The sequence below is a fragment of the Quercus suber genome, unplaced genomic scaffold (genome assembly GCF_002906115.3).
Source record: "Quercus suber isolate HL8 unplaced genomic scaffold, Cork oak 2.0 scaffold_202, whole genome shotgun sequence".
Classification (NCBI taxonomy): Eukaryota; Viridiplantae; Streptophyta; class Magnoliopsida; order Fagales; family Fagaceae; genus Quercus; species Quercus suber.
In genome coordinates this window covers 561,884-576,793 of record NW_027069660.1, presented here as the reverse complement: position 1 = coordinate 576,793, position 14,910 = coordinate 561,884, and the positions used below count along the sequence as shown (strand labels likewise).

The window sequence follows — 14,910 nt, the reverse complement described above, 5'->3', positions numbered from 1 at the left end:
AGTCTCAAACCAATACCCCGTTTTATCCTGAAGGTTCAGCCAGTATAGTCACTCCATTAATCATTCCAAAAGGAAAAGAATGTATAGGCAATGAGAGCGCTCAAAGTTGGATCACAATTAGAGCCTGGCTTTGGTGGTTCATTATGAGATTATCTAACTTTGTTTTATGTTGCTTAGTGGAATTCATGACTTTTTTCTTTCTCTTTTTCTTTTTTTTAAAAAAGCTCGTACTATGTTACATAGTTATTTCTAGCCAAGGTTATCCAGAATTTTTTGTTTTAATTTTGGAAAAAGGGGAAAAAAAACTACCTTGTTCTACATAATTGCATATCACATATAAACTCCATATAAATGTATTTTATCTTTAGTGAAAGCAACCTCGGCTTGAGCCTGTCACTAACAAATCCAACATCAAGAATGGGTCAGTTACCCTTTTAATTCCAAATTTCCATTCAAGTAGTGGGTTGGAATTTTTAGGAAGGATAAAAAAATAAATTAAAAATTAAAAACAAAAACCACCACCAGTATATGATAAGATAAAGTCAAGTTAGCCAACTAATAGCATGCTAAATGTGGCCTTTCCATTGAGGCTTGCTATGCCAAAAGTGAGAGAAAATTCGTCCCTCTTTTACATTCTCGTTCTGAACTGCGAAGACTTATAACTCTTACGATCTCATACATTTATATACATATCCGAGCCCCCTAAAAGGGCCTTATTCTAGATCCTTAGTAATTGGAGGTTTTATTTAGGGGTGGCAATTCGTGTTCACGTGTCGGATTCGTGTTATGTCAACTCATATGTATCCGACTATATGGGTCAACACTAACCCGACATGTTTATTAAATAGGTCAAGATTCTTTAACCCTAACACAACCCATTTATTAAACAGGTCAAACATGTCAACCTATTTATCTGATTTTATCAAAATGAATAAAAAAATTTATGAAAAAATAAGCAAATAAATATTTTAAATATAAATTCAGAACTAATGAATAACTGCATCACAAATAATCATTCAAAACTAAAGCATATCTCAATATCATAAATAATCAATCACAATATGTCAAAGAAAATAAACTACAACAACTAATAAGTTTATATACCTAGGGTTTGAATGGTATATTGGTAAAATTTCATTTAATTAAACGGGTCAGTCGGGTTAAACGGGTTTCATAGGTTGAACCCTAACCCAACCCGCTTATCAAACGGGTCTGTCGTGTCAACCCAAATATGACACGAACACATTAAACATCAACCCATAACTTGCTAATTTCGTGTCGTGTCGTGTCGGGTTCACAAGTCGTGTCCAATTTTGCCACCCCTAGTTTTATTGAATGTGAAGAAAACTATTTGGTTTTATAAATGAGGCACGAAGGCATGAGGCTTATATTGGAATTAAACTTTGAAGGAAACTTGGACCTTTATTACTAGAAAACATATTCACAATTGATTGACATATTCACAACTGCACACCTTTAGTGCAATGGTCACTCTATAAGTATAAATGTTTTTGAGATGTAGAGGGCAAAAGTCGAAGTTCAAGTTTCTAGGAGAAAACTTTAGACACAATACACTTAGATTATGATAGAGTAAAACTTCTATCTTTAAAAAAAAAAAAAAAAAAATTACATATCCAAACAACTAAAAGTTCAATGAAGTGGAGCACTTGCAGCACCAAGTTCCTTACCTTCGCTTGATCTCATTGGCGTCATTCCTACTAAAACCTATGGTTTCTTGGTCATGACCAGCCAAACTGGATTAGGATCCAATGCAATACCTAGAGTATTGCACCGGATGCAATTCACCTATTTTCTCTCACAAATTTTTTCACTTATCACTCTTTTAACTTTCCCTTTTTAATTTAATTAACTTTTTTTAAGCAATGGTTGAAATTGATAGTTGTTTTTTGCAATTATCAATCCCAACCATTCATAGTAATTGCATCAAGTGCATTACCATATTGCACCTGATCTCAATCCAACCGAGCTAGAGTTCTATAAAATAGCATTTCCACAGGGCAAAAACTCTGGAAAATCTAGAACACCAGTATCATTTTTGTTCAGGATGGTAGGGAATAGTAGACTGGGTCAGTTCTCAAAACTCCAAGGCCGGTTACTGGAGAAACTTTTTCTGCAAAGCAACCTAAGAAAACGAGCTCATCAAGTCCAGCAACAGAACAAAGATGATGGCATGGTTTGCACCACTCTCAATTATGTGCTATTACAAAGGTTAAATATTAAAACATGTATAGCACAGGGAATCCAGTAGCTGCTACAATAGTTTTACGAATAAATACTTTCTGATTCAGTATCCTCTTTCTCTCTCTCTCTCTCACAATGGCGAAGGCAAAAACCAATTAATTACCATCACATTACAAAAAGCTCTCTCCTACGGTGGAAGCAAAGAGGGAAAATTAAAAAAGTAATGCAGCCGATCCCAACAAACACCGGACATTGATGCGTACGCAACAATTTTCTTACAATGAGGATATGGAGGATCCAAGATGAAAGATAGCAGAGAGGAAAAGCAGTTCTCCCAGATGGCAGATTTGTTCACTTAAGGGCTCAATTCCTCTTTGATTCTTCCAGCTGCATGGCAACTGGCTACTTGATAGGCCATGTCAGGATGTGTTGTAAATTATAATGATTTGAAATGTAACAAGGCAGCAGCATCTCTTCTGGATAGAGGCTCTCGCTCACTGAGAATGAAGAAATGATTTGCTGCACCTTTGGTCCCAAAACATCAACTTCTCTATACCAATAAATATTTCACAAATTACCTGCAAAACTGCAAAAGAAAAATAAATCCAATAACTTTTGCTTGACATGGTATATCAGGCTCCTTTTTTCTTATTGTCTTTGATTGGTTTGACTTCCTTTGTGAGCATTCTTGGTGCTATAGCCATGGCCATAAGCTCTTGGAAGAGCAGCTTACAAGCGTAAGGAATGTGAACCTGCATATACAAGGAAAAACATTATCTTTTGAACACAATGAGATCAGTGTGTTTCATGTACTTGTGGTGTGTGTGATAGCAAGAATTTTAACTCTCCCCCCAAACACCCCCCCCCCCTCCCCTCCCTTTCTCTCAGTTGATGAAAATATTTACCTTAATGAGATCAGTGTGTTTCATGTACTTGTGGTGTGTGTGATAGCAAGAATTTTAACTCTCCCCCCAAACACCCCCCCCCCCTCCCCTCCCTTTCTCTCAGTTGATGAAAATATTTACCTGAACAATGTCAGTCTTGTTCTTGCAACCTCTACACTCAAAAGAATTCTTCTTCAAATTTGCAATAGCTATCAACCCACATCGTTCACAAACGTGGACCCGATATGCATCACTTTGGTCAAACAACCTCTCTTTGAGAAAGTGAGCAGCACCATGGGCAATCATGCAATCTCGTTCCATTTCTCCAAACCGAAGACCTCCATCACGGGACCGCCCCTCAGCCGGTTGCCTTGTCAGTATCTGCACAGGCCCACGCCCGCGTGAATGGATCTTGTCATCAACCATGTGCTTAAGTCTTTGGTAGTAAGTGGGGCCAAGGAATATCATAGCAGGTAGACGTCGGCCTGTGTGACCATTATACATGGTCTCAAAGCCACGCATTTGATAGCCACATTTGTGAAGAGCTTTGCTGATATTGTCCACCTACAATGAATACAAGAAGAGAAGATGAAAATTTTCAAATTCCAAAAAACGCTAATCGCTGTAATACTAAACAAAGTACTTCATAACCCAATTCCAAAAATTTGAAAAATGATACTTTAAAAACTAAAGAGACAACAAATACTTATAACCAAATTTCCATAACATCATTCGAAGTCTGTAAAAGAAGTAACATCTACTTCCATGACAATTTTTAAGAACGTACAGTTTTAAAGAGAGAATAAACTTACAGTCACATCTGTGAAAGGAGTAGCATCTCCTTCCTTTCCCATGTGAGCTGCAACCTTGCCCATGATACACTCAATCAGTTGACCAATTGTCATACGTGAAGGAATGGCATGCGGATTAACAATGATATCAGGGGTGATCCCTTCCATGGTCCATGGCATGTCTTCTTGAGTATATGTCATGCCCACTGTTCCTTTTTGCCCATGCCGACTGCTAAATTTATCCCCTATTTGAGGTATTCGAACAGATCTCACCCTTACTTTTACAAACCTTAGCCCATCTGCATTTGTTGTCAATAGAACCTACCAAGAAATATAAATAAATGGTTGGGCAAACAACAGTCAAATTCCATAAAAGGTTCACATTTATATTACAAAGGCAACCTGTGTGACACAATTTTAAGTATTTCAAAAAATATCTTGATCAATCAACTAAATGGACAAACACAACAGAAACTCAATTCTAAAGACAGCAGTGATGTTAAAATCCAATAAAGCTTACTTGATCCACGATTCCAGTTTCACTGTGGCGCAGGCTTATGCTATGATCACGGCGTGAATAACGTGAAGCTTGTCCCTGAGCTTCGTCCTGAGAAAGAGGAGTTGTCTTTCCAATGATCACATCCTCACCTGAAACTCTTGTACCCTAATAAACAATAGTAGGTTACTTTCAGAGAACAAAATAAAAACTTATGCACTAGCAGGAAACATGGTAACAACACAAGCTTGCATAACTTACAGGAGGGGCAAGACCATCATCATCCAATTTATCATAAGAGCCATGTCGCATACCCTGTAAAACACAAACCAAGTTAAATGCCAAACATTCAATTGAGCAGCAAAGGACATAAAACTATCTCAAACTCAATTTCACCATGGTATTAGAACGGTCTGGGCGCCCAAAATCCTCTTTGACAAGAGTTCCCATCTTCTTTTCCTCATCCCTGTACAAGGGAAGGGAATTAACAACGCGCTACCCCAAGGAAAATAATAAACAAGCACAAAAATAGACTATACATTCAAAAAGGTGTCAGCAATATATGCTTACCGATATGAACGGAAAAATAGTGACCGAAAGAATCCGCGGTCTATAGATGACTGGTTCATAATGACAGAATCTTCCTGGTTATAACCAGAATAGCAGGCAATAGCAACAATGGCATTCTGAAGCAGAATTATAGGCAGAAATTGTCATACGAAACATTACCAAAGTGAGTAAAAAACACATCAAGCTAAACAAAGTTAGATATTTACAATGCCAGCAGGAAGCTGCCTGAAGTGGAGATGCTCCATGGCTCGTGTGGTTACAAGTGGCTTTTGAGGATAATATAGAACATAAGCTAATGTATCCTGTGTAAAGAGAATATGAACCCACAGTGATCCAAGGTACACTATAAAAAGTTTGAAAAATCAATAATAACAAAGATTGAGAACCAAAGCATACCATTCGAAATTGGTAGTTGGTGACGTAAATACCCATGGCTTGCTTACCCATAGCTGATTGATACGTATTACGTGGGGACTGCACCCACAACAAATTAATAAGAAGAAATAGAAAATATATCATGATCAAATAAAGTCCACATACTCCACACCACCATAACAAATGTACCTGATTATGATCTGGAAATGGTATAATTGAAGCACAAACACCCAAAATCAATGAAGGGTGAATTTCACAATGGGTGTAAGTACCAGAATAAGCATCCTCAGAGAGTCTCGCTTGTATAAGTTCCTGGTACAAGTTTTTTGCGGTTAAATATTTATGAGTTCTTCATGTCTCTTTACAAGATAGTGGCACATTACATAAAGATTGGTTTCTCCTAACCAAAATTATCTTACAGGTATGGTCATGGAAATCATGGTGGTCTCTTCTTCTTCTGTGTCAATATACTCTATGAATCCCTTAGCAACAAGATCATGCCAACCACCATCCTCAGGGTTTTCCTGAAAAATAGAATAATTACATTCATGTTAATGCTAAAAAATACATTTAGTTGAAAGAAAGGCATATGAAAATTTTAATTGGCTCACCCTCTGCTGCAATGCATGGATATCCTTCTTCTTTATGAGAAGCCTTTGCTTTTCCACAATGAATAGTGGACGACTGCAACGGCCATAATCAGTATATATCCGCAGTTCTTTCAAGCGGATATCTCTAACAACCCCAACTTCAGTATTAACATCAACCTGTATGTGTAAGGACTTGTCAGGATTCCATGCATGGCATAGCATTCATATGCATAACCTTCTTCTCAGCATACAATCATACATATTCATAGCTGATAAAGAATTATGGGTGTATTAATCAAGCAGATGTTATATGAATCAAATAAAAATTATACTATGACGTCTTTAAGCAGCATAAATCTGCAAAATGACCTAATGGTATAAAGCAATGTGGTCATGCTCTTCCGTGGGCAGCCCATCTCATGAATTCCCCTAGTTTCCTTGTTTAAGCTTCTTCGTTTAGAAGTTAAAATTTGTCAACAAAAAAAGGGTTGTATGCAAATTTTTTTTTTTTGATAATTAATGAAAATATTATTAATAAAAAATAGCCAACCTAAGTACATTGGGGATGTACTGTGGGCAGAAATCAAGAGCCAAAATTACAATGATCGAGAAAAACAAGAAGGGAAGAACAAGGAAAAAAAAAAAAAACACATTTACCAAAAACCAAAGGTATAAAGAAAGTGGTTATAACTACTGACAAAGGTATTGGTATAACTTCAGTAAAAATCATTAACAAGTCTACAATTGGATTTTAAGTGCTGAATTTTGATTTTATTGTTGAAAACAGCTCATGAGATCAGGTCTACTCTTGTTTGCATATTGTTTTGCTTCAACACTAGAATGCTTTAGTATGACATGAACACAAATATCACTGCACAACATTGGGAAGGAAAAGGCACCAGTGCACACAAGTCAAACTGAAGAGACATGTCCTAAGAAAGGGAGCTTATCTATAGGTGAAGAAAGAAAGGACAAGGAAAATGTACAGTGCATCAAAGGCACCGACCAGTTTTCACTCAGGAAATGATTTAATGACACGGAACATTATTTAAGGATATACCGACCCTTCGCCTCAGCCGTCTTAATGTTTTCACCAACATATCAGGATCCCGATGAATACCAACCCAGCAACCGTTGACAAAAATTTTGGTAGCTTGCGGAATAACCGCAGGAGAAATTTCCTGCAATGAACTTAAAATGTCAACTAGAAAAGTAAATAGAAAATCATCACCCACTCACACAGAACCAAAAGTACACACCTCAAAATTTTCTGTACCCCATTCTTCCAAAAATTCCAAAATAGGATATGCTGCTGATCCAACGGTTATATACACCATCAGTGCAAGATTCTTTACCAGTCCACATGCCTTGTGTAACAGAGAAATAACAGCCATAAGTACCACAGGGAGAAAATTAGACAAGTTTCCACTTTTCTGTAGTAAAGTACACATAGAAATCCAAAAAAAGATTCTCACTTGTCCTTCAGGTGTTTCAGCTGGACACATCATTCCCCATTGTGAATTATGCAACTGCCGGGGTTTGGCCAATTTCCCTGGTAAATTATACATCGATTAAAGGAAAATAAAGAAGAAAATAGCAAACAGGCAAAATAGTAGCGCAGTGGTTCTAGGAATAATTTATATGGCAGATGACATTATTGCCATACTGCATCAATGACCAATCTCTGCAAGGTCAAGAATTCAAAAGACAGAATCAGCTAAATCATGCAAACTTAGGTTTACCTTCACGTCCTATGGGAGAATTTAGTCTTCTCAGATGTGATAAGGTGGAGGCATATGTCAAGCGATTCAACACCTGTAAATACAAAGAACAAATGAAAGCCAAATAGTCATTTACAGTAGAAAAGATGCATTTTTAAGCTGCAAATTAGCAGAAAGTGAGAGAGCAAAGCATATACACACAAGTATAAAAATAATTAGACTTAAACCTGTGAAACTCCAGCTCTTGTACCAGCAGCATTTGCTTGCCCCCAGTTTCCAGTGGCAAGTGAGTATTTGAGACCACTGGTGATGGTCTTTGCTTTGATGGCGAATTGGAGGTTAACATCCTTTCCATTATCTACACACTGTGCCATGCATTTGAAACACATAGGTACAAGCCCCACAAAGAGTATAGTAACTTAACTAAATAATATCAGGGTTTATGTAAGGAACCTTCTGCACATAACCTCTCACGTCCCTAGTTAATTTTCTGAATAGCTGCATTTATGAAAAAATAAATAAATAAATAAAATATATATAAATTCAATAATGTGTATCACTCAAATTCCAATAACCTCCAAATTTTCCACAAAAAACTAACCATTCTAAATAAGCCTCCAAGTAAGGGACCAGCAAGGTCCAGCCTCTTGTTGCCATAGTGATCCCTGTCATCTTCTGCCCTCCGACCAAGTGCACACAGAAGAAGCCGGTGAATAATATATCTGGTAGAAGCAGCAATATGTTAAGCACACATATCACCACCATGATTCAAATGCACATCTAACAGAGAGCAAAGTTTACCCAAAATAGTAAGCTTTCTTCGTCTCACAAAATTCTCCAACACCAACATGAGGAAGCATTTCCTTTTGAAGAATTTCTTTGGCATACCTGTGACGAGGATGCACAGAATATGATGCTAAAACTTTACTCAAAGCATCCCAATGGCCAAGTAAATTTATCTAGATAATACATACTTGATCCTTTTTTCCCTAGTTACACCAACAGTTGCTCCTCGTTTTCCAATATAATCTAGTGCAACCTGCAGCAAATGAGAGAACAACATGACCATTTAACTAAAGCTCAACAGCAGACTTCAGAACTAAAATAAAGCTGAGCATCATGTCCATTGGTAGAAACTAAGTAACATGCATGCAGCCGTTAAAAAACTCTGAAATGTTCTCTCCCCCCCCCCAAAGCCTAGAATAAATTGGAGAACTTTTTAAGGTTCTAATGTGTGTCAATACTTAGTTCAGGGTTCCATTAATGGTAATTAAAAATTGGGTTTAGAGCTGTAAAATGGGAGTGCTACGAATTTGATTGAGGGAAGGGGAGCATTAGATTGTGTTAGGACATGCGGATTTGATTGTGGATTTCATAGGGATTCATTGTCTTGAGGTGACATATGCAGGTAGGCCCCTTACAATGCAAAATATGAATGGCTAAACCCAAAAAATAAAATAAAAAACACCCACACACACAACATAAACAAACATATAACAATGGCAACAGTATAAAATCAACAACTAATTCTTAAGCTATTAAGTGCATTGATCAAAAATCAAATTGCACCGAGGAAGAAGGAGCACGTTGGATGAGAGTGTGTTTTTGGAGTGAGAGTGTGTTTGATCCGTTTTAGGTTCTGTTTTTGATGAGTTTATGTGTTAGAGTAACCTCTGCACTGGAGGTGGGTAACAGAGTAGTAATGGAGGGAATCACAGGTAGGTAAAGTGTCAAAAATGAAATTACAGGTAGATAAGTCAAATTAGAGGTAAACTACAAGTGGGTAAAGTGTAATTATCCCATATATTAACTAACATGAAGTGTTTTGTAAAGTAAAGTAGTAAAATAGATAAAATAAGAGGGAATTTGCAGGCTAGCATACATTTGGGAGACAATAGTGTTAGTTAGCATGCGTTAGAAACGATTTAGTAAAGTAGCATCTTGAGTTTTATTGGCTGATCTGGGGTTTTTTGCTACATAAATCTCGAGTCTTATAGACTTAAGTTTGTAAAAAGTAAACTCGAGTCTATAGGACTCGATTTCTATAGTGTAAGTGTGGAATAGATCAAATCAGATCCAGAACAGAGGAATATAGAACAAAGGACCAGATAGATCCAAAATAAAGGAGCAGAAGAAGAAGAAGAAGAAGAAGAAGAAGTGGAGGAGGAGGAGAGGAAGATGAATAGAGGACCAGATCGAGCAAGAAGAAGAAAAATCAGATTTGGAAGGAAGAAGAAAAGAATTGAGGAAGAAGAAGAAAGAGATCTATTTGTGGAATGTGGAGAATAGGAACTTAAGTTTTAAATACTTGATTTCCACGTTGATTTTTTTTCCACATTAGATTACCATCACATACAATTCAAGTTTTAAAAACTCGAGTTTAACTTCTGAACTTCAGTTTTTGAATCTCAAAATGCTAGTTTGGTACATGATTTTGCAAACATGACAACTAATTAAAATATTTCAAAAATAATGTTAAATGCAAAAAAAAAAAAAAAAAAAAAAATCGATAAAATAGCGGCCCAAATTGGTAAAAATCTAAAAGAGCAAAGTTGTTCTAGAGTCTAATCCAACCGCCAGAGACACGGCCTCCCGACCCCGACTATAAAAGTACAAATTTACACCGTACCTCAAACTAGTCGTCATTTAGAACCCCCAAAACTCAAACCTCTCTTTTGCTAAAAAAAAAAAAAAACACTGAAACCTCTCTTCTCTCTAAACGCTCTGCTAGGGTTTCACTTCTACACTCTCTATCTCATCACTTCCATACCCAAATTGAACAGCTAGGGTTTGGAATTGGAATCGCAGAGCCATGGATGATGGCCAGGAATACGACCAGCAGATGAACTACGAAGAAGACGAGGACGAAGAAATCGGTCAGGAGGATGCCTGGGCTGTCATCTCCGCCTACTTCGAAGAAAAAGGTCTGGTTCGCCAGCAACTCGACTCCTTCGACGAGTTCATCCAGAACACCATGCAGGAAATCGTCGATGAGTCCGCTGACATCGAGATCCGCCCGGAGTCTCAGCACAACCCGGGCCACCAGTCGGACTTCGCTGAGGTCCGTCCGTTTGTTTTCTAATCGGAATTTTCTTTCCATTTTTCTCTGGAAACAAACAAACAAACAACAAAAGGAGTATTAGGGTTTCTGAGTGAAATTTGATCTTTTCCTGAGACTAATTTTTCTGTGGAAGCGAACCGGAGTGGTAAGGGTTTGTTGTTAGACAACGGAGAGCTTAGAATTTTGGTTAGAATTCAAGTTTAACCTCATCGTTTCGTTCACACTAGGGGTTCTTGCCTCCATACGGGATAGCCTTGGAACTTGTAAAGGCGAAAATGATAATTCAAATTAGAATTTAAGATTGACGTGCAAAACAATTGGTCATGAGTGAGTCTCTTATGGACAAATACAGATTCGTAGAAACTTCTTTGAAGGAATGAGTGAACCATATTTTTTAAATCTTAAGAAATGAATGAACCAAAGTCCTGGTGAAAGCATCATCTACTGTGATAATTATGTTGTGTGAAAATGTGGTTTTTGCTTTAGGATCATGCCTATCCTTGAACCGTTGAGGTCAGCTTTACTATTCACACACGCAGCAACAAGGTCAAGGGGTTGTTAGCATGCCTTTTCTGGTTCACCACTAGTTTTTCACAAATATCCCTAGGCTCTTGTTTTTTACGGATGAAAATCGCACTTAGAAAAAAATTTATGGAGTAAGGCTACACATTACTTAGTATTTAAATTGAAGCTTGGGTTAAATCATCAAGCTTCCTAGTTTAGGTTTTGGGAAAATACATTTTTCTATATTCACCACTACAATTTATTTCTTGAGTAATCTAAGGGGAAGTACTCTTTGGAATGCATATATTTTATCTGTTTACATCTGTGGAGGTTAGTTTGTGAAATTTGGGAGAATTTTGAAGCCTGTTTTATTGGCCTTAGGGAACTGTGTCCTTATACTAAACCTATATTTTCTGTTATATAACCGTGAATGGAAATTTTTTGTTGGAACAAATGGAGCCTAGGTGCTTAAAATTGCATAGTTTCTTTAGATAGTTTGTTTCTAGGGTTTGTGTGATGTTATCCTGACTGAGTGATAGTTGAGGAAATTTTAAATTTTGTAACACTATGTTTGGCAATGCCGTTGCTGTGGTGTAGTGGTTATCACGTTAGTCTTACACACTAAGGTCCCCAGTTCGATCCTGGGCAGCAACAATTTATCTAAAAAAAATATATATATATATATATATATAAATTATATTTGGCTGGTGAAAAAATATGGGAATTGGAACAATAGTTTAAATTTTAAATCTTTATATGGTTATTTTGGTGCAGTTATGTTGATTTTATGTTTTATGTTGTTTTGAACTTCAAAGAATGGTTGAATTGTTACAATGGTATTAGATATGGTTCAGTGGAGGGTTTTTGTTCTGTTGGGCTTGAATGATGAGATACTTAAGAGTCAATTTTAATTTCTTCTCGTTCCCCTCATCTTCAACCGATGAAATGAGTTTTGAGTAGAAATTGAAGAATTATTTGTGGCTTTATTCCTGGTTTTTATGCTGCTTTTGTTCATTTTTCCTGTGCAGACTATCTACAAGATTAGCTTTGGTCAGATATACTTGAGTAAGCCTATGATGACTGAGTCTGATGGGGAAACTGCGACCTTGTTTCCAAAGGCTGCAAGGTTGAGAAATCTAACATATTCAGCCCCATTGTACGTGGATGTCTCAAAAAGAGTTATAAAGAAAGGGCATGATGGTGAAGAAGTAACTGAGACTCAGGATTTCACCAAAGTTTTTATTGGGAAGGTATGTTATTTGAACTCTTTATTGGATGAATAGTTGAATCAACTCTGCAAATTGACCACCCTGTGTTGTTGTGTATTTTTATGTGTCAATAGGTTCCAATAATGCTCCGGTCAAGTTATTGCACATTGTTCCAGAATTCAGAAAAAGATTTAACTGAGCTTGGGGAGTGTCCATATGATCAAGGTGGGTATTTTATTATAAACGGGAGTGAAAAGGTTTTAATCGCTCAGGAGAAGATGAGCACCAACCATGTCTATGTGTTCAAGAAGAGACAGCCCAACAAGTATGCCTTTGTGGCAGAAGTTCGGTCTATGGCAGAATCTCAAAACAGACCACCTAGTACCATGTTTGTGCGGATGCTCTCTCGAACTAGTGCCAAAGGGGTAATGGGATTATATATGGCATTTGGATTGCTTTTTCCTGGAAAGTTGGACTATTCAGTTGATCTTTTTCCTCTATTGAGTTCGTTTATAGTATTGATGTGTGTTCTTTCATGTGTATCCATGTCTACTGATACAGGGATCTTCAGGGCAGTACATTCGCGCCACACTTCCATATATTCGAACTGAGATTCCCATTATTATTGTATTTCGGGCTTTGGGTTTTGTTGCTGACAAAGACATACTAGAGCATATATGTTATGACTTCTCTGATACTCAAATGATGGAGTTGCTTCGTCCCTCCCTGGAAGAAGCATTTGTGATTCAAAACCAACAGGTACTTTATTGCTATAAAGTTCCTTCCTCATCCTCCCCCCAACACGCGTGTGCGCGCGCGCACACAAAAATAAATTTTTTTAAAACTTTTTTTATTTATTTATTTTTATTTTTTATGTTATATATGATTGACTGTTAATTGGAGTGAGACATTATTTCATGTGGTTTTACTGTAATTTTTGTGAGGGAGAGCATAGGTCCTTACTTTGTGGTAGGATAGGTCCCTCTTCAGTTTTTGGTAGTTGTGCAATAAACAAACAATTCAGCTTTTCCAATGTGAGCAACTTATATTTTTAACATTCCACTAAAGTGATTTTTTCCAACAATTTGCCAATGACCTTTGGTTCAAATGGAATTTCTGGAGTTTCCAACGGAGACGTCTAGGGTTCAAATCCTCCTCCCCCAAATCCTCCTCCCCCAAAAAAAAACAAAATTTTTTAGAATGGTTTATCTGGTTGGATGTTTTTTTTTTTTTTTTGGTTGGGGGTCACTCTGTAACCACCCTACCTCCATCCCTTTGTTCCAATGACAACGTTCCATTTAAAGTGTAGATTTGGGCAGAACGGTCTCTAGCAAGGGCAAAGGGCTCTTTCCAACGTGCTCCTGCAACATCTAAACAAATGAACACTGTGTCTCATTCTTCCTCGGTTTGCTTGCACGATCAAAACCCAGGTGATTCTCAGTCCATTATCTCAAACACACTGCATTGTGATCTTAGTTGGATGAGAGTGTGTTTTTGGAGTGAGACTGTGTTTGATTTGTTTTAGGTTCTTTTTTTTATGAGTTTATGTGTTAGAGTAACATCTGCACTGGAGGTGGGTAACAAAGTAATAACGAAGACAGGTGGGTAAAGTGTAAAAAATGAAACCACAGGTAGGTAAGTTAAATTAGAGGCAAACCACAGGTGGGTAAAGTGTAATTATCCCTTAATATATTTTAGCATTCAACACAATAAAATAATACTAGCCTTATCACATGCGCTTTGCGCGTACGATGAGGTTTTTTTTTTTTTTTTTTAAACCTGTGTTTTTATTTTTTATATATAATTTTTATTTTGATAATCTAATTTATAAGTGGATAAAGTAATTTGAAAATCAACAAGAGATGTGTTCTAATAAGTATTACTATTTACTCAAAAAGAAAATCAATAGGAAAGTGACCCTATTTTTTAGGCAATATTTTAGTGGGAGTTCGAGTTATATTTTTACCGAATTGTCTTTTAGTTTTGTCTCTACTTAAACATAGAAGTATAGGGGCATTTTTTAACCAAAAAAATGAGCACCCCAAACAGAGGAAGCCTCTTAAATAGTAGTATAGATATCTACTACAATAAACAACAACCACTACCGCCAACACAATAGAATAATATTTTTAATAAAATATTTTCTTTTTTACCATCTTAGCTACCCTACATAGGGCTGAGCACTATAGCTTAATAGCAAAAAAAATATGGCTTGTGCTCCACTAATGCATTAGCCTTTTGTTCCGTTTTGTTATATTTAGTTGCAAAATATAGCATTTTACCTATGTGCCTCCATCAATACTAATGCTCTTATGCTGGCATTGACTATGGAGGCTTACTTAGACTTTGTCGAAGTGTGGGAGTTGGGATTGTAATAAATCTTGAATTATCAAAAATTTCATTATTTTTTTTCATAGTGTTATTATTGTATGTTATTACTATTTTTTATTTTTTATTTTTATAATTTGATAGTTACAAGGTAATTTGAACCTTTGACGTCATTGATGA

General features: G+C 36.7%; 2 protein-coding genes and 1 non-coding gene across 3 annotated transcripts; 2 read left to right on the top strand and 1 right to left on the bottom strand.

Annotated features, from left to right (window-relative positions):
- Positions 1–2,175: 2,175 nt before the first annotated feature.
- LOC112005225 (DNA-directed RNA polymerase II subunit RPB2) lies at positions 2,176–8,734 on the bottom strand. Its single transcript, XM_065779210.1, has 21 exons — positions 8,604–8,734; positions 8,431–8,517; positions 8,231–8,351; positions 8,083–8,127; positions 7,857–7,994; positions 7,651–7,723; positions 7,384–7,460; positions 7,168–7,275; positions 6,973–7,089; positions 5,930–6,085; positions 5,738–5,842; positions 5,508–5,630; positions 5,340–5,417; positions 5,150–5,245; positions 4,944–5,059; positions 4,770–4,839; positions 4,635–4,688; positions 4,398–4,541; positions 3,899–4,198; positions 3,228–3,650; positions 2,176–2,954 (listed from the first exon to the last, which is right to left on the bottom strand). The coding sequence occupies exons 1-21, from the start codon at positions 8,696–8,698 to the stop codon at positions 2,835–2,837; spliced, it is 2,646 nt and encodes an 881-aa protein (XP_065635282.1). The 5' UTR covers positions 8,699–8,734; the 3' UTR covers positions 2,176–2,834.
- Positions 8,735–10,255: 1,521 nt separating this feature from the next.
- On the top strand, positions 10,256–13,305 carry LOC136070004 (DNA-directed RNA polymerase II subunit RPB2-like). The gene is made up of 4 exons (XM_065779209.1): positions 10,256–10,690; positions 12,223–12,444; positions 12,537–12,827; positions 12,964–13,305. Exons 1-4 carry the CDS (start codon positions 10,442–10,444, stop codon positions 13,297–13,299), a joined length of 1,098 nt encoding a protein of 365 aa, XP_065635281.1. The 5' UTR covers positions 10,256–10,441; the 3' UTR covers positions 13,300–13,305.
- On the top strand, positions 11,777–11,848 carry TRNAV-UAC (transfer RNA valine (anticodon UAC)). The gene has a single exon. It is a non-coding gene; the product is annotated as a tRNA-Val (tRNA).
- Positions 13,306–14,910: the final 1,605 nt, after the last annotated feature.